Source organism: Dipodomys merriami, unplaced genomic scaffold (genome assembly GCF_024711535.1).
Source record: "Dipodomys merriami isolate MVZ:Mamm:240054 unplaced genomic scaffold, mDipMer1.0.p SCAF_2, whole genome shotgun sequence".
Classification (NCBI taxonomy): Eukaryota; Metazoa; Chordata; class Mammalia; order Rodentia; family Heteromyidae; genus Dipodomys; species Dipodomys merriami.
The window spans coordinates 111,447,078-111,463,038 of NW_027203381.1; the positions used below are offsets into that span (position 1 = coordinate 111,447,078).

Consider the following 15,961-nt stretch of genomic DNA (forward strand, 5'->3'; position numbering starts at 1 on the left):
GTCTTCCATTGTGTATAAAATCCCCCATAGCCTTCTCAGGCACTGGTTGAATGAATGTCCTGTGCTAGGTTGAAGCCAACACGCGGATGGCTGGTGTCCCTTTATTCCTGCCAGGCTGACCTGTGTACCCTGCGTGTGCACGGGTATGTCTCTAGCAGCTACTCCTTGTAAAAGGTTAATATTTAGTAGTGACCAGGGCCAGTTCTTTCTTTTAAAAAAAATCAGATGTCAGGGTTCATGTTTTTCAGATACTGAATTTCTTTTATCATTGGAATTCATATTTTGCTTGCTATTTAATTTTTGTTGTAAAGGTGATGTACAGAGGGGTCACAGTTACATAATTTAATGTTTTGTTTTTTAGTTGGGTCCTGATATTTGCAAGGCAGGTCTTACTGTCAAGCTGTACGGGTAGCCCTGATTTTGCTGTTTCGTTGTTGAGGTGGAGTCTGGCTTTCTGTCTAGGTGTGATCCATCTATGTTACTTTTCCTGCTGAACAGGGGTAACAAGCATGGTCAACTCCAGCTCTCTGTTGAGAAAGACTTTTGTGAACTTTTCAACCCAGAGTGGCCTTGAACAGTGGATCCTCATAAACTAAGTCTCCCAAGTAGCTAGGATTGCAGGCATGGATGGCCTACCGATGCCCAGCTGTAATTTTGTTTTATGGATTATTTTGTCCTAGCCTGTATTTTCCCCTTTCTTGCATTTTATTGACTTTTCATAAAACTGTGGTGACGTGATTTCTACCTTAGTAACAATTTAAGGGCATCATGCAGTATTGCTAACTACACAATATTTTAGCAAATATCCACTGAACAGCAGCTATCTGCTTTCTTTCCTTCTAGTAAAATCCCCCTTCCCCGGGTTCTGTAGGTTTAACTAGTCTACTTACCTTATAAAGGAGGAAAGATCATATGGGCTTGGCTCGCCAGTATTTGGATTATTTTACTTAGCGTAATGTCCTCCAAGTTTGCCCGTCTTGTAGCAAATAATTTCCCTCCCTTTTTCTTTTCTCTCTCTCTTTCTTTCTCTTCTCTCTCTTTCTTTCTTCCTTTCTTCCTTCCTTTCTTTCCTTTCTTTCTTTCCTTCCTTCCTTCCTTCCTTCCTTCCTTCCTTCCTTCCTTCCTTCCTTCCTTTCTTTCTCTCTCTTTCTTTCTTTCTTTCTTTCTTTCTTTCTTTCTTTCTTTCTTTCTTTCTTTCTTTCTTTCTTTCTTTCTTATTTCTTTTTGGTGCCAGTTCTGAGACTTGAACTTAGCTATGACCTCTTCCAGGTGCCAGTTGCCTAGGTAAGGCAGGTACTGGGTGGAAACTTTGCTGTGAGGAGGGTGGAGTCTGCTCGCCAGCCTGGAGTGGCCTTTACAATAAGTTTGAAAGAGGATGCTACTTTCTTGGCTTTGGAAGCAGGCACATTGGTGATTTAAGAAATCATATGGGGCTGGGAAGGTGGCTCAGTGGTAGAGCGCTTGTCTTGCATGCATGAGGCCCTGGGCTCAATCCTCAGCACCACATAAGCAGAAAATAGCTGGAAGTGGCACTGTGGCTCAAGTGGTAGAGTGCTAACCTTGAGCTAAAGAGCTGAGGGACAGCGCCCAGGCCCAGAGTTCAGGCCTCAGGACTGACCAAAAAAAAAAAAAATCATATGTATAATATGTATAATATATATGACATTGAAGCATTTGACAGTAGGTACCATAAGATAGTAAAATTTTTAGACTTTTTTGCATGACTAATTTCTGTGGTCTTGAATGGTAAGTGTAGTATACTCCCAGACTGACCAATATTTTTGTTATTTAAAAAGAAAGGTTGTCTTCTCTTTTCAAAGTTAAGTAATTTAAAAAATGACTTTTCAAGCCTTTTCTACCCTGACAAGTAAGAAGTATAGTTTTAAAATGAATAATACGAAACTGTCACTTTTTTGAGACACAAAAATAAAATTTCCAAATGCTTTAGAAGATTCTAGGATAATTATATCCTATTAAATCAGTGCTATGTAGTAATACTACTCAGAGAATGAAATAGATCTTACATTTGAGTTAAGAAGGAGCATATTAAAAATACTTTAGAAAGAAGCTTAAATCTCTGAGGTATTAAATAACTTAAATTCCATCTTTCCATTTTGAACCCATTAATATTTGGACGGATATGTCTAGTTGCATGAAAAAAAGTAATTACTTCTCAATTTGTCTCCGAATCCTCTCTTGGTGACTAGAAATAGAAATTTGTACTCTCTATATGGCAGTTGGAAAATTGAGTCCTCTTTTTACTTTTAGAAATCCCATGTTAAGATCTCTAAGATATCTAGATATATAATTTTTATCTTCCCAGAATATCACCACAAAACACCACTATGAATACTAAGGTTTATTGCACATTCCAGGTAAAACTTCCGTTTAACGCGCAGCGAATCATCTCCCTCTCGAGGAATGACTTCCAGTCCCTGCTGAAGATGCACAAGTTGACCCCGGAACAACTGGACTGCATTCACGATATCCGCAGAAGAAGTAAGAACAGGATTGCTGCCCAGCGCTGCCGCAAGAGGAAGCTGGACTGCATCCAGAACCTCGAATCTGAGATCGAGAAGCTGGTGAGCGCCGGGCTTTCTTCTTGTCATGGTCTTTAGAATTCCAACACTTCCTTTCTTTGCGGAGGAGACTGCTCCCTGCCTCCCCCACCCCCCACTAGCCTCTTTTGTGGAAATTGCCTAGAGTCTTAGGTAAGACATAACACTCAGTTTCATGTTCTTGTGAAATTTATAATCTTCAGAAAATTGATATGACATTTCCAAGGAAGATGAGCAAGTAAGAAAGTGAGGATTTCGTGGGCTATTTCACTTGTGACTCTTCTACGTTCTTAAAGTGATACACTATGATTGGTAACTCAAGAAGTATTTCTGAGTAGTTGTTTTTAAAGAAAAATTTTCAAATTAAGAATGATTTTTTTACTGTCCAATTGTTAGTGGTTCTCTACAGCCTGATTAAAAAAATTTATTGTCGCTATGATGTATTTGGTGTCTGTAGAAGCTAAAATTTCCAGCTCAGTAGTTTAATACACTTGCATTGCATTTTTTGGTGGGTACCAAAAAAAAAAAAAAAAAAACCTAGCCAGTATCTTTCTTCTGAGGGAAAAACAAAAACAAAAACAAGTCTGATATGATGGTTTTCTAAATAGCAAATTTGAGGATAGACTGAGATCCAGTGAGAACAGTGCTTGCTTATCAACTCTTACTGTACCTCCCATTAATACCCAAAGGAACTAAAACGTCAGTTAATTTGCTCCCGTTTCTCCTTGTCCTCACGATTAGTGAAAGGCAGGCAGGTTGTATTAGAAGAGAATGGTGATAGGACAGCCAGCTCAGGGAAGTCTCCACATGGAGCCCAGGACAGCCTCGGAGCAGAGAACACATTCTCCAGGTTTCAGCTTTGTGTCTTTCTTTCTTAGTGGTGCAGACTTCAGGTTGTGATGGTAACGAGTTTCCAGCTGTAAACATTCTAGGAGAGGGGCAGTTATATAGTACAATTCAGAAGTGTCCCTTTAGCTAAAGCTTTCAAGAAAAGTTTTAGATTTTATTATGTATATATCATGTATGTTTAGTTAGGAAAAAGATGAAAGATGAGGGTAGAGGCATGGCTCAATTGGTAGAGCACTAGCCAGTGAGCGAAAGCATCAGGTACCGAGTTGGAGTCTCAAACAAAAAGATGGAGGCAGGAGAGAGATTCAGGGAAACTGATCTGAGCTTATGCTTCACAGCTGTAATCCTAGCTTCTTAGGAGGCTGAGATCTGAGGATTACAGTTCAAAACCAGCTCAGGGAAGGAAAGAATGAGATTCTTACCTCCAGTGGACCACCAAAAAGCCACAAGTTGAGCTGTGGCTCAAGTGGCAGAGTGCTAGCCTTGAGGAGAAAAGCTAAGGGATGGCACTCAGGTCTTGAGTTCAAGCCCACATGCTGGCAGAAAAACAAACAAAAATCTATCTGATAATACTGAGGAATTGAAGTTAGGATCAAAGAAGATGTGGTAGCCATGTTGTAATGCACACTCTGTACCCGAGTGTGAGGATCTGTCACTCCTGGAGGCCCAAGCGTTCTCACTCTGGCACCTTCACACCGCCTTTAGATGGGGCCTAGCATGACATAGACATTCAGAGCTTGTATTGTAGCACACACGTGCTGTGCCTGCTGCTGTGTTGCATGGAGCACTTTGAAGTTGTGCTGGGTTCAACTTCTTATATTCCCTTGATTTTCCTAGATACTGTTTATAGTTGTCAGTACAATATATCTGTGTCTCTTACTCTTCTTAAAAAAAAAAAGAAGAACATCCAGTTTTGTTCCATTTTATACATGAATTCTATGTGGTTCTATTTGGGAATAACCATTATCTTCTCTCTCTCTTCTCTTTTCCTCTTCTGCTTCCCCCCCTCTCCCTCCCTCTCTCCCTCCCTCTCTCTCTCTTCCTCCCTCTCTCCCTCTCTTTCTCTCTCTCCCTCTCCCTCTCTCTCTGTGTCTCTTTCTTTCTCATATGCTGGCACCAGGGCTTGAACTCATGACCTCACTCTCCAGCTTGAGGCTGGCACTCTCATTTGAGCTACAGCTCTACTTGTATTATCTCTTACCACTACTATATTCCCTAGTTCCAAGGCTCATTTATGTTTCTTGATTGAAGGTAGACATAAGATTGCTTGGGTATAGTTTATAAATTTCATGTGTACATCTAGGATGAAAAGGCTTTGCTACCTTTGCTAAAGAGAAAAGGTGGAAGTTGGCATGGTTAACCGTGTGGAATTTTTGGGATGGGGCACAGAGTCCCTTTGGAATGGCTACTTGATTTCTCATCTGTAAGTGGATGATGTTTCCTTCCTTACAGACAGGGTGCTCATTTAGGAAGAATAAATTAGTTCATATGTCTAAAGAACTTAAAATAGCAAATACCATGCTTCTCTCCTCCCCTCCCTTCCTCTTCTCTCCTCTCCTCTCTTCCTTTTTCTGTTGGCTGTGGTGCTTGAACTCAGGGTCTGGGTGCTATCTTTGAGCTCTTTTGCTCAATGCTACATTGAGCACATTGAGCCATAGCTCTACTTCTGGTTTTCTGGTAGTTGATTGGAGATGAGAGTCTCACAGACTTTCCTGCCCTGGCTGGCTTTGAACCATGATCCTCAGACCTCAGCCTCCTGAGTAGCTAGGATTTTAGTTGTGACCCACCAGTGCCCAGCTTTTACTATGTATTTTTCTTATAACCATATTATCAATTTTTGTTGAGATTTTTCTCCCTCTGCTGGCTTCCTTCCTAGTGTCTCTGCCTAAACTGAAAATTCTGGTTTGGACCTTACTCTACTCTGCCTTTCTCACTTTAATAAAAGCCAACAGAACACTTGCTTGTGGCTTTCCATCACAAGGTAATTGGTTTCTTGGCTATTTTGGTGAAAACAGAAGCCCGATGGGCCTCACTGTCAATCCTGTTCTGCCACTTGCTGTCTGTCTTCTCTGACTCTTTCTTTCATTTTTATTTCAGGAACTGTTTGAAAACTACCACATTATGATACTTCATCCCTGAATGCTTAAGTGTGCATTTTCTGAAAATAGACATTCATACCTATGCATAATATTTTTATCATGTTTGAGGAAATGTACAAATGCTTGGTATTACATAAACTAAGGATAAAATCCTTATTTAAATTATCCTAAATAAAAGATAATTGTTTTATTTTTTCCACATTAAAATCCAAGCATCACATAATTAATGCTTTGTCAGTTTAAAATCAATTTTTTTTTTGATGGGTCATGGGGCCTGAACTCTAAGCCTGGGCACTGTCCCTCAACTCTTCAGCTCAAGGCTAGCCCTCTACCACTTGAGCCACAGTGCCATTTTCTGCTTTTTCTGCTTATGTGGTACTGAGGAATCAAACCCAGGGTCCCATGCGTGCAAGACAAGCACTCTACCACTGAGCCACCTTCCCAGCCCTCTTAAATCAATTTTTTAGAATCAATTTTTATTGTAAAGGTGATGTAAAGAAGGATTACAGTTACACAGGTCAGGTAATGAGTACATTACTTTTTGAACAGTGCCAACTTCTTCCCTCATTTTCTCCCAATTTTTCCCTCCCTAACTCCTCCCTACCCCTTCCCAATTTTTAAAATGGTAATTGTTTTGAAAGACATTGATCAGATTTTTGTCTTATTTTTAACATTGTCCGATTGCTTCTGCATGACTTTAGCTTGTTCCTCCATCCTCTAATTCTATGGATGGTGGAGCTGTTTGAGTTACCTGAATTGAGTTATCTGAATTCCTTGGTGTTCTGTCCTTCATGTGATGTCACCAGGGAGACATATGGTGTCACAGGGTCTCCAGGCAGGGGTGGGACCTGCCAGGTTTCTTCAGTTATTTGTTTGCTCTTCTCATTGCTCAGCGATCTGTGAATTGTTTCTCAGATACTTTGTGAAAATCTGGCTTTTTACCTCTCTTAGCTTGCATGAATGAGGATTATAGAATAATGAGGGTTATAGAATAATGATTTTTCTAATTCTTTCATGTCATTTATCTTTCTTGAATTACTCTTTTTATCTTTGTTATTGTGTCCCCCCTTTTTTATTTTTCTATTTACTGCCCTGTTGACTCCTGGATAATTTTTTTCTAATCCCTTTCTTTCTCTCTCTCTCTCTCTCTTTCTTTCTTTCTTTCTATCCTTTCTTTTTTTCTTTCTTTCTTTCTTTCTTTCTTTCTTTCTTTCTTTCTTTCTTTCTTTCCTTCTTTCTTTCTTTCCTCCCTTCCTTCCTTCCTTCCTTCCTTCCTTCCTTCCTTCCTTCCTTCCTTCCTTCCTCCCTCCCTTCCTCCCTCCTTCCCTCCTTCCCTCTCTCCCTCCCTCCCTTCCTTCATTCCTTCTGCCAGTTTTGGGACTTGAACTCTGGGCCCAGGTGCTGTCCCTGAGGCTTTTTGTGCTCAAGGCTAGAGCCACAGCACCACTTTTGTTTTTTTCGTGGTTAATTGGAGATAAGAGTCTCACAGGGACTTTTCTGCCCAGGCTAGCTTTGAACTGTGATCCTTGTATCTCAGCCTCCTGAATAGCTAAGATTACAGGTATGAGCAAGCAGTGCTTGCCTCAGTCCATTTCTTATAATTAATAATAGTCATTAGTTTGTTTGATTTTTGCCTCCAAAACTTTTTTGGCTAGGGGGACCCCTTGTATCCCTCGCTTTCCTTTTGACAGACCATGTTAGTTTCTATACTATCTAGCACATTACCCTGTGGCTTATCTTTGATTATTTTCTCCCAAGATTTGGACTTGCCCATTTCTCCAAACCTCTCTAATTTCTTTTTTGTCCTGGGGCTTGAACTCAGGGCCTCAGGCCTGTCTCTGAGCTTCTTTTGCTCAAGGCATTCTGCTGCTTGAACCACAGTGCCACCTTCCACTTTTTGAGGATTATTTGGAGATAAGAGTCTCTCAGACTTTCCTGCCCGGGCTGGCTTGGCACTGTGATCCTCAGACCTCAGCCTCCTGACTAACTAGGATTACAGGTGTGATCCACCAGCATTTGGCATTAAGCATATTCTTTTAATTTAAATTGGTCTGACACTTTTTTAGTTTATTTCTCTGTGTATTTACTCCTTCTATTTAATTTTTACATATACTAAGCTGGAAGTGCACTGAATTTGGCTTCCTAGAAACAAGTTGAGATTTTGTGTGTACACAGAGTTCCCTTGCTGCCATGTGAAGTATTTTATATACACTGAGTGCACATTTATTCTTCAGAAGTTTGTGGGGACCAGTTTCCCCCATGGTCTCCTGCTCTGTCATGCAGTGGTCAGTCCAGTCTCTTACTGGCTCTTCTTTTTCATACTGTTTCCTTGGGTAGTGTGATGCACAGAGAGAGAGAGATGTTTAAAATTGGATTGTTGGATGTGTGACAAGCACCGGTGTAAGGCTGTGAAATACTAATGGGCCCATCAGGAGCGGGGAACTGCTTTTCCTTCCCTCTAGCCGTGAGCACATCTTGTTTGTTCATCACCAAAAGTTACTGTCCACCTCTGGATTTTACTTAGTCTCATAATGAGAAGTGGTATCTCCTGGTAGCTTCATTTTACCTTTTATGAGTAAAATTGAGCGATTTTTGTTTGCAATGACCACTTGTAGATTTCTCTGAACTGTTTCTTGAGTGACCATTTTCTAGCAGACAGCTTGTTAACATTGTATTAGTTGATGATGCCAGTTGAAAAATGGAATAAATTATACCAATTGTTTACTTTGTTATTTTGAGCTTAGTAAACTGCTCAAAATTAGAATTATTTCCACTTTCCTGGAAAGTAAAGCATCAAGGCAGAGAAAGTCTTTGATTCTAGGTACTAAATATTAACTGAGAGAGTTCTCTGGATTTATTTTAATTAAATGAATGGGGTTGTATTCTGTGATATTAGTTTTGAAGGAACATGGTGCTTGGCTTAAAATTTATTCCATATTTACTGCTTAATTTTTGATTTACATGACTGTTTTACTGTGCAGTATTAAATTGGTGTTTTTTGCACATTTACCAGTAAGTAAAAACTAGCATTTAAAATTGCCATTAAAACAAAAAAACAAACAAACAGGCTTCTTACCTAGCTCTTTTGATCCTAGATCTGTGGGCTACTATCTTTATTGTTTGAGTCTTATTTAAAATTTAAAAAACAATTTAAATTTAAAAAAAAGAACAATGTTACATTTGAATGAATATTGTATGCCAGCTATTCAAAGGAGGTCTTTAGAGTATTTTTGTTGTCATGAAGTACAGGATAGCTGTTTCTCTGAGTACTACCATAGTAAATTTGTAAAATGGCTGGGTACTAGTAGTGGCTCATGCCTGTAATCCTAGCTACTGAGGAGGCTGCAATCTGAGGATTGCAGCTCAAAACCAATAAGACTACTATTCTCCCACCAAAAAGCCAGAAGTGGAGCTGTGACTCAAGTGGTAGAGTACAAAAGCTCAGGAGCAGTGCCCAGGTTTTGAGTTCAGGTCCCAGGACCAGCATCAAAAACAAGAAAAATAGAGTGAAATGGAAATAGCAATCAGCTAACTGCTCAGAACCTTGGCCCTGTAGGAGTCAGCTTGCAGTGTGGAGGAGCAGGTGGGCACATTTGAATGTGTGGAAGTGGTTGTGGTGGGGAACCTAGGCTGTTTGTTTCAGTTATTGTGAAGAAGCAAATCTCCTTAATGAATGAAGTCATCCCTCATGTAGTATGGGGTGGGTGGAGTAGGACTGTCTGCTGATCATGCATATTTACATGAAGAGCAGAAATTCCAAAGTATTTCTAGTCCTCATACTATCTGTAAGCGATTTGCAAGAAATAAAATATTCATTATTTTCCTTATTCATATTTAATTTAAGAGACCAACCAGCAGTTGACATTTTGTCAATGGCTATTTAGAAGAGATTCCTTCAACTATGGTCTCAGAATTCATGATTGAATATTGCTGTGACTGAAGGAAGGGCCTTCCCACTTTCTCCTGGGAGCTTTGTTTGCATCCTCATTTGGATTGGTTTCTGAGAGTCCACAGAAAAGAAAGGGCAGAATTCATGATTGAATATTGCTGTGACTGAAGGAAGGGCCTTCCCACTTTCTCCTGGGAGCTTTGTTTGTATCTTCATTTGGATTGGTTTCTGAGAGTCCACAGAAAAGAAAGGGCACACATCGTATTAATGTATACCTAGGAGGTAACAGCAGTTACTAGTCTTGTCCACTGGGAGCCTGTAGATCTAGTCTAGTGCATCTGAAGACTGTTACTGACAAACTCTGTGTCAGAACAAACATATAGACTGAACAATGATTGTGGGTACACACACACACACACACACACACACACACACACACACACACACACACACACACACACACACACGTGACACACACACACACACACACACACACACACACACACACGTGTTCATTCTTGACCTGTACCTATTACTGTTTAGAACAGAATGATTTTTCTAGAAACCTAAACAAATCTAAGAAATACTTTGCAATAAAAGTCTATATTGTATACATGATAAAATAAACTATTTATTGTGTATCTCCTCATGTTGTTATCTGGCCTGAAAATAATCCAGAAAGCTACCAATCATTAGATTATCACCTAATTTTGTAGAAATATTTTTATAAGATTATAACAGCATTTGTACAGATCAAAGTTCATATTACTTCTTAGCTACTTTGATGCCAAGAAGAGAGTCTAAAAGCTTGACAGAGATTATTAGCTCTGTGAAATAATCCTTTTCAATGTAACCTTGACCTGTTAGCAAGCAGAAAGCAAGAGAACAAACAGAAGCCTTGGGCTTCCTATCAGCATTTATTAACTCTTAACCTTATAAACAGCTTATTAAGCTTCCTAGCTCCTGGTAGGTTGGGAGCAATGCAACCGTAGAACTGGAAGGATGAGGTGGGCGAGGCAAGAAGCCAGCGCACCCTTAGCTGTGATGTGTGACAGGGAACAAAGAGACAACTTTGGGAAAAAATTCTGAGGTAGGCTTCCTTAAAGGGGCAACATCATTAAGTTGGAGTAATAAAAAAATAAAAACCGGGCTAACCTCACAGTCTTCACAGGTTTACTAACTTATTTACTAGCTTTGTAATCTCTGAACATGTTAAATTCTTCATTCTGTTCTGTGGGTTTAATCTAACATAGGTCAACAGTCATTGTGTAGATTGTAAAACTGAGATGACATATTGAAAACATTTAGCTTCAGAGCCGGCACAAAGTAACTGCTCCAGAAAAGTAGTCGTCACATCTTTGTGATCTCTGTGGAGACAGGAGGACTGCAGACCCTATCGGAAAGATAATCTGAAGCCAGAAAGGCTGGGTGTGTGTGGCTTCAGCCCTTGGAGGCCCTGAATTCAAATTGTGGTACTGAGCCTTGAAAGTGGCCTTAATTAAATCTAGCAACAGAGTGAGGCTCAGTAATTAAGCTATGTGTACTGTTGTAATTTTTTTTTTGGTAATCCACCCCACATGTCTAGTTCATACTCATTTCTCTGCAATCTGTAAATCTAGACTCTGGAAAATTGCCAGGTTGTCTCCTAAAGTGACTATACAGTTTCCTTCCCTACTTTGCATATTTGATACTCAGTGTTTCCCACGGAGTGTGCAGTGTTTCAGAGTGGAGGCTTGGCCCCAGACCTGCTGGAAGATTTGCGTGTTCACCAGAACTAGCTTTCTAAAGTGGGAACGTCTGGATTGTAAGAGTTTTGGACCTTTGGTAGTTTCCCTGTATTTGGGAGAATGCCACACACTCTCATCTAATGAGATCGCACCCAAGATACTGAATGTTGATCATCTCCTACACATTGATTGCACTATATTAACACAAGTCATCATGTTCTCTCTCTCCTCACAGCAAAATGAAAAGGAGAGTTTGCTGAAGGAGCGAGATCACATTTTGTCCACTCTGGGGGAAACAAAGCAGAACCTAACTGGACTTTGCCAGCAAGTCTGTAAAGAAGCTGCCTTGAGTCAAGAGCAAATCCAGATACTCGCCAAGTACTCGGCTTCAGATTGCCCCCTTTCCTTCTTACTTTCAGAAAAAGGAAAAAGTGCCACTGAAGGTGAACTGACACTCCCGTCCATTTTCAATTTAGCCCATGTGTCTTCAGTGCTGCCTTCCAGCGGGCGGGGAAGCGGGGCGGCCAGCTGTGAGCGGGGTGTCTGCCAGGCCCCCCCCAGCTCCGTGGACCCCCGGGAGCAGCAGCTGGGGGAGCAGGGGCGGCAGAGTGGCGCCATCTCCGAGTTCTGCCAGCAGATGACGGACAAATGCACTACTGACGAGTAGACTCTGCTCTCTCCCGCCCGCCCGCCTGCCATGCAATCTGCTACTGAAGATTTGGCATTATCTTGAAAGCCTTGTGGCCGTCTCCTGCTTATTAATACACAGCCTTCTGTTCAGGGAAATCCTCTTTAAGCCAACCCTGACTTGGTTCTTGGCTCCTACAAGAAAACACCAAAATGATTTATCTCCTGGGTACCAGAAAAAAAAAAAAAAAAAGCACATGTGAAAAATGTAGCCAGAACTTGTGCTTTTATGAATCACTGTCAGTAATCACTTTCCAGTATTTAAAGCAACGACAAGAATGACTACAACCTGTCAAACAATCTGAAAAGCTTGAACCGCTGCGTATCATCCGGACAGGAGAGGATGAATGATCTACCTGCTTTCCATCTATGGATTTAACAGCCAGTTCCTCCCCAAGCTGTATTGATCCTGTCTACTCAGGAGAGTGTGTCTACACTGGGAATCGCTGCATAGAGCTGCGGTATGAAAAACATCAGTCACTTTTCCCAAATCCTAGAGCTTTGCTCTTCAGCTCCTACCACAGCCAGTCATCCAAGAGACTTCCTGTGACTCCTGGCCACGCGCCTGGCTGCATTTTGTGAATGGGCAGGGATGGCCTCCAGTGGAGGCTTCAGTGGCTTCTCAGTATTGCCTCTAGCATTTCTAGCTGAACAGTAGCTAGTGAAAGCATTTTCCTTCTTCAGTCTCAGGCCCATCTTGGCCTCTTATGAACTTCAGTTTCCTGGCCTCAGGATGTAGGGGGCCGAGCACACAGGCTGACGGCACTGGGCACTGTCACTGTCCTAGCCAACCTCTCCCCCCCCCCCCCCCCACTTCCCCGCCCCTGCCCAGGCCCTGGGAATGCCTCCCAGCATGCATGGCTTCCTCCGCCTCATGCTGGTCACAGGTGCCAGAGATTGAGGAAATGAACTTTTTTTTTTTTAAATAACAGGAGTGCAGCTCATTTTTTAAATCTGATTTTTAAACTCCTACAAAAAGCACTATTGTGGATTTTTAAAAAATGTATTTATAACAACTCTGCAGAGTTTTGAAAAAGGATGAAACTTGGGGGTCTTCTTCCATTAAGGTTTACATCAGAGAGCCAAGTTTCATTCTTGCTTTCTTGCCCCAATTTAGAGTGATGTAAAGGTACACACAGTATATTTTGACTTGGGCATTTAAAAAAATCAGTCTTTGTGTTTATTTGATCCTCTTGAAAGATGTATTTATAATCTGAGTACTTACCCAATAATGCATGGCAGTGACTCTAGCTGCTGAAACATAATCGAGAGGCAAGTAAAAGCTATTGGACTACAGCAATTCTAAAAAAGAAGAAGAAAAGAAGAAGAAGAAAAAGAAGAAGAAGAAGAAGAAGAAGAAGAAGAAGAAGAAGAAGAAGAGGAAACTATAAATACAGGTTCAGTATCCCTAGTAGACAAATCTGAAATGCTTCATAATCTGAAACTTTTGGAGTACTGACAAATCACCCCAAGTGGCCATAGGTCACATGATCAGGTGACAGGCTGTAGCCCAAACACAGGCACCCCCTAAAAATATTATTTGAATTACTTTAGGTACATGGGCAAGTGGCATATGAAACCCATTTAGATGAACTTGATGTTGAGAGACTTAGGTGTCAGCTCTAAGATAATTCATTGTGTATATGGAAATCTCCAAAAACCTTCTGGTCCTAAGCATTTCAGATTAGGGCAACTCAGCCTGTATGCATGTGGAAGGAACCCAGTTTTGAATGGTACAAAGGAGTGTTTGATAGTATTCTGAATAGAAAGTACTTCATTTAATCCGGTCCAGTGCTGGGAAGAGACTGCATCCTTAGTCCAGGGTCTGGTTCTGGAAGTACTACCCATCACAGTGTGGGAGCCAGTGGGAAGCAAGTAGGCCTTCGCTTTGAGACCTTTGGGGACCAGACTGCCTTTCAGCATAGCGTGTCCCATGTTGTCCTTTGGCTTTGGGGTGCACGGCGGGCCGGAGGGAAGACTGTACTTGTTTATTTCCGGTGTTTGTGTGTCATCTTCATTACTGACTTTGGTGGAAGGGGAAATTCATTGTGATTCTTTTCTAGAAGCTTTCACCACTACGTTCATTTTTTTTTTCAGGGAGACTGACTGATCTTTCTGTGAGATGCATCCTGAATTACGGAAGAGTTGTTGTCATGTGCATATATGTCCCTCCCACCCCCCAGTTACTTCTTTCATGTAAATTTCACCTTCACAATATGAAATAATATTCAACAACAACAACAAAAACTTCTGTGGTTTACAAACTGTAAAATCTCCAAACCAATGGAATTCTTAATTTCCTACCTCAGAGGACACTCAACTGTCTGTCATCAGTTTGTGTATGTACAAGTGTCAAATCTTTTGCTTTAATTGCAAGTGTAAACATTTGCTTTGAAAAGTGACTATTTTGTGATAAATCTAGCTGTCTCCACAGTCAATAGTTTTTAAAGCACTTGGTTTAATTGTCTCTCTACCTACAAACATTAGCATTAAGGGTTTAATGGCATCTGATCATTGGCCAAGTGTAATATTGCTTAAAAGTTAGCATTACTTTTAATAGCCAGCATGTAATACAAGTAACTACACTACCTCATACCTTCATGACTTTCAAGTTGTAATATAAATGGACAAAAGAAAGTTTGTCTCTTGACCATAAGGCAGGGACATCTTTTATATATTGCATAGCATTACATTTATGCCTATTTTAACATTAACTTCTAAAGAAGTTCTTTTTTTCTAAGAAAATGTGCTCCCAGGTAATATTTTTTTTTGAGGCTGCTGAAGACAAATGATAGGATTCTGTGTATACAATGTATGCCTTTCCTTCATGCAGAAATTGGAAGTTTCAGCTTGTGTATCTCATATTGACATGATCATTGTCCTTTGTCCTATGAACTTCAGTCTTCTCAGTGTGTGATGACATTTATGAAGCTGATATGTCTGACTCAGTAAAATAACTTTACTTTGAAACTTTCCCTTACTTGAAGATCGAAGTTGCAGCAAATAATTTGTTGAGTTGTGATAGGCAAAACAAATGCGTATTATAATATTGGATCTCCACCTATAAGTTTTGTAACAAAGTTATCATAGCCTAGCTAATTTAGGATAAAGATGAAATATATTTGAGGAAGTGGATGATATAGATTGTGTCCGGACACTCAGCACATCAACAACTTGGAAAAAAAAAAAAAACAACAACCCAGAAACAAATGGCAATGTGACAAAGAATTCTCAGGTGAACTTTTTCAGTTATGAAAAACATCTATTTTGAACTTGTAAATATTTTAAATGCTTTATTAAGGCATGTAATAAACTATTTCCTTGAAACTTGTTGGAGAGAATGAAATTGAAAGCCATAATGGCAAAAAGATGTCATCCTGATTGTAAAATAAATAACATTAATGTTTTTGTACCTTTCATAATATTTTGTTACTGCAATAAAACCACTAAACTTATATATCCATGTCTGATTAAAATCATGTTTCACGAAAATTACTTTCATAGTATTTAATTTACACATTTCCTAATCTGCTTATCAAATGTATCTAAACTATTAAATGTTGATGATAAGTTGTCACTTAAATAAAAATTTTCTTAAATTGCTTCTAATCAGCTAGAGTTATGTATTCCATTTACCACCTCATACATTTACTAATTCTAACCATGTGATCAATTCTCAGAAGTCAGACTGTGACATTGATAAGGGAGAAACTTTGATTATCACCCCTCCCCCACTCAGTATTCCCCAGTGTTTTAGGATGTACAGATTATAGCCCTTCACCTTATTTGCTTACTTTTTGTCTTGGGATTAAGGGAGTTTTAAGTGACATTATTTTTGTCAGCCACTGATTTTTTAAAGGTATGTCTGTGGAGTCAACTGTCATGTTACATTCCAGTCTCCTCAAGGCCCTTGATAAAGCTATGAGCAGTGATTCAGTGTTTTGAGCAGTGATTCAGTGTATGGTTGTCTGCACTTTAAAAAACAACTTGCTTTCCACAGAGGTGGGAAAGAAGAAGTGGTACTTATGCAGGATGGGTTTGAAGGTCGTAGGTAATAGATTGCACAGAGGAGACATTGGCAGGCATTATCTGTGTCATTTCCTTCCCTCTGGTACCATTGAGCTTCTTTAATGGCTTTTGGCCACCACAGGC

The 15,961-nt window shown here is 40.1% G+C and overlaps 1 protein-coding gene across 4 annotated transcripts in view; it reads left to right on the plus strand.

Annotated features, from left to right (window-relative positions):
- The window catches only part of Bach1 (BTB domain and CNC homolog 1), a 39,679-nt gene extending 24,266 nt beyond the window's left edge, over nucleotides 1–15,413 (plus strand). For 2 of the 4 annotated variants that reach the window (XM_070030536.1, XM_070030537.1), the window contains exons 4-5: nucleotides 2,376–2,582; nucleotides 11,358–15,413. In XM_070030536.1, the coding sequence (XP_069886637.1) occupies nucleotides 2,376–2,582; nucleotides 11,358–11,789 (639 nt within the window). In that variant the 3' untranslated portion in view covers nucleotides 11,790–15,413. The remainder of the gene's footprint in view (nucleotides 1–2,375; nucleotides 2,583–11,357) is intronic. The other 2 variants (XR_011373567.1, XM_070030538.1) reach the window with 2 other exon arrangements.
- The last annotated feature ends 548 nt before the right edge of the window (nucleotides 15,414–15,961 follow it).